This window comes from Notothenia rossii (genome assembly GCF_949606895.1).
Source record: "Notothenia rossii genome assembly, chromosome: 5".
Classification (NCBI taxonomy): domain Eukaryota; kingdom Metazoa; phylum Chordata; class Actinopteri; order Perciformes; family Nototheniidae; genus Notothenia; species Notothenia rossii.
The window spans coordinates 10,431,058-10,439,432 of NC_136903.1; the positions used below are offsets into that span (position 1 = coordinate 10,431,058).

At 40.4% G+C, this 8,375-nt stretch overlaps 1 protein-coding gene across 2 annotated transcripts; it reads left to right on the forward strand.

The window, feature by feature from the left end:
* The first annotated feature begins 2,552 nt into the window (after nt 1-2,552).
* On the forward strand, nt 2,553-7,833 carry avpr1aa (arginine vasopressin receptor 1Aa). 2 transcript variants are annotated; one of them, XR_013808838.1, is made up of 3 exons: nt 2,553-3,833; nt 4,623-4,971; nt 5,433-7,833. XR_013808838.1 is itself a non-coding variant. In XM_079685112.1 (2 exons), exons 1-2 carry the CDS (start codon nt 2,888-2,890, stop codon nt 4,904-4,906), a joined length of 1,230 nt encoding a protein of 409 aa, XP_079541238.1. In that variant the 5' UTR covers nt 2,554-2,887; the 3' UTR covers nt 4,907-7,833. The 2 variants fall into 2 exon arrangements, 1 of the variants encoding a protein (XP_079541238.1); XM_079685112.1 differs by having other exon boundaries at nt 2,554-3,833; nt 4,623-7,833.
* Nucleotides 7,834-8,375: the final 542 nt, after the last annotated feature.

Consider the following 8,375-nt stretch of genomic DNA (forward strand, 5'->3'; position numbering starts at 1 on the left):
AATTGTTTTCAGGTGCTGCTTCTTGATGTCAGTCTTATGTCATAGAGGGAGCAGGGTAAACTGACAGGGTATTATAGCTCATGAGGTGTTGATGATGTATGCCAGACAGAAGTAAGCCTACTATGAAGTTTTTTAAGAGTCGACATTCTTCTCATGCATGAGATTACATAGGGCAGAGACATAAACAACGTATAAGCCCCCAAAGACCTAATGTTGAACTTTTAGAAACTATTTGTTTCTTAACCGAGGGCCAATTGATCCTCAATGACTGAAATGTGATAATGAACAGAAATATTGAGTCTACCATTGTGCCCACAAAGTCATTTAAAAATGGAGAGAACTGAGGAGGAGTCGACAAGGAAGAAATACAATTCTTTTTGTGAATTCCTCTGTGGATTCAGGGCTTTATTCTAGCTTCATATTTCAATTAAAAGGTGTAATGAAGATCTTTTGATATTCACAAAGCTTTCTTAATAACATGTTGGAAAGACATTCTGTTTTATGAAAGAAAAAACTCATTAACAAGACACTTTATCCCTAAGGATAACAACAAAAAAAACTTCCAGAGAGTCTGAGGAGAGCTTACCGAACCTCCTGCCTATGAGTGGAAGGGAAACATAACGGAAATAATTCAGACTGACTGCTACAGCCACTGGAGACACAACAGGCATTCACATGATTCCCGGCCCTAGACACACCGTCCGCAGTGGAGAATGGCGAACAGGGTCTTCATGTTTGGATGAACAAATGAGACAATCTGAGCCCGAAGCTGTAATAATAGCACAGGGAGTCTCCGGTGAACATCTCAAAAACAGGAGATGAGGGTAAACGTGGTTCAGTCCAGCGTGAAGGGAGACATCCGTACTGTCATTGAACCCCCAGGACCAAACAAGACTGTACCAGAGAGGATGGCGGGGGGGTTGGGTAAATCAGACACATAACATGAGGGGAGGCTGGTTAACTGGTCAACAGAAGCCAGAGGCATCAGAAACCTCCCTGGCTGTGGTTGTGATGGCAAGATTAGCAGAGACTCACACAGAGATAATTGAGAAAACTTCATTAAACCACTAAGCCAGTTCAACAGGCCAGCAGGAAATGTTAAGGGAGGAGGGTCCAATCTGCACCACTTACAACAAGGGCTATAGGAAATGAAAGAGAGGAGAACTGGACAGTGACTGCAATGGGAACGCAATAAAGATTACTATCCTCACTATCAGCACATGGATCAGATGAGCTTAATAGCGGCTGGATACCCACAGCCAGTTGGCAATCATGTGCTTTCGCAATGGAAACTGTAATAAGCATCCACATTGTTAAATGTCACTTGGAAACTAAGGCGGTGCTAAAGATGCAAAGGCAACAAAGTGAGAGGATTGCAACAGTGGAAAAGGACTTTCTAACAAGGGAAGCTATGAGAGAGACAGAACATTTAGACAATGCAATAGTAGGTGATTTTAAAGGGTCCATATTATGCTTATTTTCAAGTTCATATACTGTATAACCGCTTAGAGATGTCCCACCCCTTAGCTTCTGAAACGACAATGTGTTACATGGTGATGTCACTTTGTTTGACACTGAAAGCTCATTTTGGATAGATCTGCCGAGGTTAAACGTTTCTCTGAGTTTAAGAAATGAGCATGAAATTGTGACATCACAAGTCCAATGCAAGTGTGTGTTTAAATATATGCCATATTCATACACTGAGAATGTACTAATTAGTGAATTATTTTAATTACAAAATTAAGGAGAATGAGCTGATGCGATACAATGTGCTTAAAACAGCATTTTATGCTGTTATCATTAAAAGCATGGGGACTTGTGCTTCGTGGATTAATCCAAATGACATGTACAAATGAAATCTATCCTAGAGATGAATGCAGAAAAATATCTATCTCCAGATTTTTGCTAAAACTGATGAAAATGAATGTAAGTGAAACTTTTTGAAGGCAGAACCGAAATGTTTGATTACAAAGAGAAACACACTTAACTCATTATTTGATAAATATGAATGATTATAATCAGTTTGTCACAGCCTGAAAGGTCTGTTTTGATAGTCAATACTGAACCTGCACAAATTAGGTTGATTCTTTGAGCAAAGCAGATAAACAACTTTAAACAGTTCATCATTGCACAAGTAATTGCTTAGCATGGCGAGAGCAAACAACATTCCTGTGTGTTGGTCAATATTCCTATTGTAGCAATAGCTTCTTATTTTAACAAATGATTACCCCTCTTACTTCCTTGAAAGGTATAATTTATTTATCTTGTTACTTTTAATAAAAATATGCTTTCTTAACATTTTGCCCACGACATGAGTGGGAGGACCTGTGGTGATATGGAAGATAATACCAGGAGAAGGGCTTGGCCAACCACTGCAAAAAATACTTAGCCATCATAACGAACAGTAAAAAAAACTGCAGCCCAAGAAGAAAAAGAAGGAAAGGAACAAAACTGGCATTTATTTGTTCCATGGGAAAACGTATTTTTTCTATTTAATAAGCCTATAGTGGCAATACAATTATAAGAAAGTATATCTTCATTTGCACTGGAACCATGGAATAATCTAATTACTAATAAACATACATTATGATATTACTTTATTAAATAATAATTTGTAATGTCAGTCCTTGTATGGTGTCAATGTGTGCTTGGGGAGATATCCCTACACCAAATGATTTTTTGAGGGGTGTTCTTTTTTGCAGTGTGTCCACTTTACGCACACGCTTTCTGTTATTCGATTCGAGTTTAAAAGCCCCGGCAGCAGCCACAAGTCACAGAGCAACGGATTCCTTTCTGAGAGCATCAGGTAGCTCCATATACGGGTTGGAGAGGCACCTCGCAGCCCCTCTGGCACTGAATCTGGTAGGTCGCACAGAGGGGCAGTGCCATGCACACTCCTGACTATGCTCTGCTCCTGAGCGGAGGGAACCAGTCTCTGGTCTTCGGTCCCAGTGGTGACCTAACTATGGAGAAACCTGGAAACAACACCGTCCACCCGAACCGATCCGATCCGTACTCGCGAAACGAGGAGTTGGCCCAGATGGAGATCATGATCCTGAGCATCACCTTCGTGGTTGCTGTGGTTGGGAATGTTAGCGTCCTGCTGGCAATGTACAACACGAAGAAGAAGATGTCGCGGATGCACCTTTTCATCAAACACCTGAGCCTGGCTGACCTGGTGGTCGCCTTCTTCCAGGTGCTGCCGCAGCTCTGCTGGGATATCACCTTCCGCTTCTACGGTCCAGACTTTCTCTGCAGGATCGTCAAGCACCTCCAGGTGATGGGGATGTTCGCCTCCACCTATATGATGGTGATGATGACCCTGGACCGTTACATTGCTATCTGCCACCCTCTGAAAACCCTGCAGCAGCCCACGCAGCGCTCCTACATCATGATCGTCTCCACGTGGATGTGCAGCCTCGTGTTCAGCACTCCGCAGTACTTCATCTTCTCCCAAAGCGAGTTCGACAGCTCGAACGTTACCGACTGCTGGGCGCACTTTATCGAGCCGTGGGGCCCCAAGGCTTACATCACCTGGATAACAGTGAGCATCTTCCTCATCCCCGTGGCGCTTCTCATGTTGTGCTACGGGTTCATCTGCAACAGCATATGGAAAAATGTCAAATACAAGAAAAGGAAAACGCCGGCTGGTGCTGCGAGCAAGAACGGGCTGATTGGGAAAAATTCAGTCAGCAGCGTTACAACTATTTCAAGAGCCAAACTGAGGACTGTTAAAATGACTTTAGTGATCGTTTTGGCGTACATTGTCTGCTGGGCGCCGTTTTTCATAGTGCAGATGTGGTCTGTGTGGGATGAGAACTTCCAGCTTGTTGGTGAGTAATGAATACATTAAATGTAGTTATGATCACTTGATTCAAAACTGTTAACAGCTTGAGGAATGTTGTCAAAACATTACAGCCCAGATAAAGAACCATGTCACTTGAAACAACAAAAAACCTCACTGTGCGTAAAACACATATCCACAGCCTTTACGCACGGATATATTTGGCATACAAAACCCATAATACGTCTAAAAAAGAGTACACATCTAAAAATTAAGAAAAAAACTGTTTAAACAAACTGTCTGAAACAACATTTACATAATATAACTTAGTGCAGCACTGTGAGCCTTAAGGACTAATAGTTTTACTGCAGATAAAGTAATGTCTTCTTAAGATTAAGATGCCTCAGCCATTTGCTCCTAAAAAAGCCATCACCCTTAGACTCATACCACCACGTGTAGTCTCCTATTCTGACTGATACATATTCTTTCTTGAAACACGTTGTTAAATGTAATTGGGTCATCAAGTTACACTAGCTTGGTGCTTTTGTTTGAACTTTTCTGGGACAGAATCCACCTGCAGCAGACAGATTAGATCACTAATATCAAGAGAATGACACCTTATCCAAAAAGTCTTTCATAATGTGTTATTGCAACAGAAACGTAACCTTTCGGGCATGTGCAACTGGTATAGATGTTCTGTTATTTGATTTAAAAAATAAGTGTTTTTACATTTGACACCAGATAAATGATCTTTCATAGCCATTTTTTTGCAGCCAGCTTGAACCAGATGTTTTGCAGATGAATCACCTCTTGCCTCTTTCCTCTCTCTGTTCTCCAGATTCTGAGAACACAGCAGTGACTCTGTCTGTGCTGCTTGCCAGTCTCAACAGCTGCTGTAACCCATGGATATACATGATCTTCAGCGGTCACCTCCTCCAAGATTTTTTGCACTGCTTCTCCTGCTTCAAAAGACTGAGCACTGACTTCAAGAAGGAGGACTCAGACAGCAGTATCCGCAGAACAACATTACTGACCAGGTTGAACAATCGCAGCCCCACGGGCAGTCAGAGCAACTGGAGAGAGCTGGACCTTTCTCCAAAGTCCTCCATTCAGGCGGAGTAAACATGCAGCCAGGCAAATCTGTTTACTGTGGTGGGAATACAATTATATCTGGGAGTGGCATCAAGGTAAACATACAGAATCAAGACTTTTTAACGTTGGGCATGACTGACAGTGGCTGACATTTCCCCCAAACAACAAAATCTTAAAGCAAATCAAGCTTTTTGCATGGACATTTGGAAACAGAGTGAATAAATATGTTGTCGACTGAGAATTGTGCAACATGGACTGAAAATACAGACATGTTTGTGTGCAAATATGTTATTTTTCACTAAAAATATTGGGAAAGGAGGTGAAAGTAGAGATGTATTCCTACATGTTCAAGCTTGTATGCCACCACACTTTTTTGTAAAAGCACAAAATGCTGATAATTGGGTTTTGACCTAATTCCGTTGCATTCTGTTGAATTTCCTTGATCATTTGGCTGCCCCTGTTACTGTGGTGCCATGATTTCCCTTTAGATATTTTTAGGGGAAAACACATTTCCTTACTTCCCTACTCATACTCTTAATGATGGTTGTGTTTGCAGTGCCAGTGAACACCCCTTCCTGTTCGGGTGTTTCCAGAGATAAACGTACATGGCAGCCAGGAGGTGTGCTGTGGTGGAAGCAACTCTTCCAGACCGCCTGCTTTTAAGAAACCGAGGCAGACACCTCGTCCTCTGGGCTCAGCTTTCCATTTTTGTGGTTTTTCTCAGAACCACACATTTTAGTGGCTTGTGTAAAAAGAAACCTTTTCCTTTGACCTGTGACAAAAGTCTTAGGTTAAATATATAAATCAAGCGTGCATCCAACTATTTACTAATGATTTAATGTTGCAGCTTGCAGTCCTTTGTCTGTGTCTCTAAATAATGGCTTTCATATTTCAGCACAAACAGATGGGACCCCCCTTAAAATAGCAGGACATTGGAGGGGTCTACTATACCGCCCCACAGACCCCTCCCACTGCTTTTTCAAAATGTTGTGGAGAAGCTTACACATTCCATACTCTCAACGTAAACACACTTCCTGACTTTTTTCTGACATCCTGCCCCGTTGGGGGGTCTTTTCTTGGGCTTCATTTGCACTCCAGACAAAAACAATCTTCTGCACATTAATGCTTAATAGTTGTCAGACCACTATGACCACATGTATGTTATAAAGACATTTCTATCTGACTGTAAAGTATATTTATATATAAAAGGTCTGTAAATAGGAATAATGTAATGTAAATCTGTTCAACATGAATTCTATTTGTCTGTAATGCTTTGTGTACATTGAAAATAATCTACATATACATATATGTTGCAAAATACATATTGATGCACTGATGATTACTATAGGACACTGGCGTTTCCTCCTGTTATCACAACCCCAACACAACTAGCTGCTTTGTTTATGTTTCGTGCAGTTGCTACACAACCAAAAATCTGTGGTGTTATCATTGCTGAAAATTTAGCAATTTTAAACATATATATCTAGCCAATCAAAGCACTAAAAACCTGCCAACGCTCTTGATTTATGATTAAGTAAGGAATAAGCGTTGTGAATGGGTTGCTTTTGGTCAACAAGCTGTCGACCCTCATTAAATGAAAATACAATGTGTGAACTTGTAAATCCGTTGAATGTAAATCGTATTGTGCAACTTTGAAAAAACTAAACAAAGAAAGACAGATATCTAAATCAAAAGGGAGGTGTGGGTGGTGCAGTGGGTGGTGCAGTTGGTGTTCGGATCAGGGGGTCACAGGTTCAAACCCCACTGCAGTCAGCATGTCGTTGTGTCCCTGGGCAAGACACTTCACCCCAAATTGCTCCTGTGGGGATTGCCCACAGTATTGAGTATGAAAGTTGCTTTGGATAAAAGCATGTGACAAGTGACATGTAATGTAAAAAACATGGGAAAATAAAAACCAAATCTTCATTGCACCATACCCTTTTGTGAGATTTATTTTTATAAGTAGGTTTATCAGCTGCTAGACTCCATCAAAAGTGCAACATAATCTCATGTGATAATGTGAAAATATTATCAATTCTGTTATCAAATTATTCCGTTATTTACTGAAAAAACTCGAAATGATAGACCTCTTTATGTAATGGTGTAACGCAGTGGTATCACTTCATCCAGCAGATCTTGTAAGCTTGATTGCGGCATTAAATAATTCCTACAGCATTTCTCAAATCATAATCTATAACCAGCTTTCCACAGCACTCTATTAATGTACAACGGTCTTGAGAGCTGGTGATATCGACCCGTTTCCCTTGTAGAAACTAAACCCCCCTTGGTCCTATATGATTCATTTTATCTCTGACCATCTGATCTCATAACATAAAGGCCTGGAAATCGTATCGCACAGTCGTAGGAAGTCCTACAGGAAATATTGTGAGCTATTTAAATAAGGCAGAGGAAGGTAAGACTTACCATAGAGGATAGAGTTGTTTATTGTACGCAATAAAAAAGAGAATTAAACAAGCACCAGGCAATCCCGGCTGGTATCAACGGGGATAATTCAGCCTGGATCTCTGTGGAGGGAGTAAAGCTGGAGCTCTGACAGACATATCTCAAATTCCCAGTCTCTGCCTCTCATTAGACATGCCAATCATTAAGTAACATGCTTCTGAAAGGCTGGTCATGCTAACATGATCTCAGCTGAGGTTGTCAGTCAGAGTCTAGACAGAGCAAATACTTGACAGTGCAGACCGTGAATGAGTTTTTCCAGAGAGTTTGAAAAAAGTTAGCGCAAAAAAACAGACAGGTCTTATTATAAAGGTTCATAAAACAAGTAGCATGTTGTTGTTTGATAGATGTACTCTATAGATATGTATCTGTTGATATGCATGTATTTACGGTTTGTGTATATTTTCTATTTGTATTTTTAACTCAATGCCTTGTCAATATGCTGCTGTAACAAAACAATTTCCAAATGTGGGATCAATAAAGGAAATCTAATCTAATTTAGTAAAACAAGCTATTTTTTTCCACTTTGAAAATAGACACAGGCCTTTTATTAAAACCATTTCTGTGTCCAAAAGCTCTATGACAAAATGCTACCATAGGTTAAGCTTCATTATTGCCTTCTGTTGCCTTTGGATATACTGTTTTTATTTTCATTTTGCCATGACAAAGGAAAATACAAAAATAAATCAATCAGCAAATCTATACAGTCCCGTGTTCAAACAGCTTGTCGTGAGCCGCTAGTGAGATTAATAGGTCCACCGGGAGTTTTTCCATAAGCTATCGTCACAAAGTATCCTGATGTCCTGTGTGTTCCCAGCTAGAAATGTTTGGTTCTAAAAACATTCTGAGAATGTTACAGTCATTGTTCTAGGAAGGTTTTCAGCGGGAAGTTTTTGTTTGGTTCCCAGAACGTTCTTCTGAAAGGTAGGATAACGTTCTCTAAAAACATTCTTAAAATGTTTGGTGATAACATTGTTAGAACATTATGCTCTCCTATTCTTAAAACGTTTTCAGCGGGAAGTTTTTGTTTGGTTCCCAG

Bases quoted from the DNA above. Each gene is read 5' to 3' on its own strand.
- avpr1aa (XM_079685112.1), top strand. From the start codon at position 2,888: ATGCACACTCCTGACTATGCTCTGCTCCTGAGCGGAGGGAACCAGTCT. The intron at 3,834-4,622 runs GTGAGTAATGAA...TCTGTTCTCCAG, and splicing joins TGAGAACTTCCAGCTTGTTG to ATTCTGAGAACACAGCAGTG.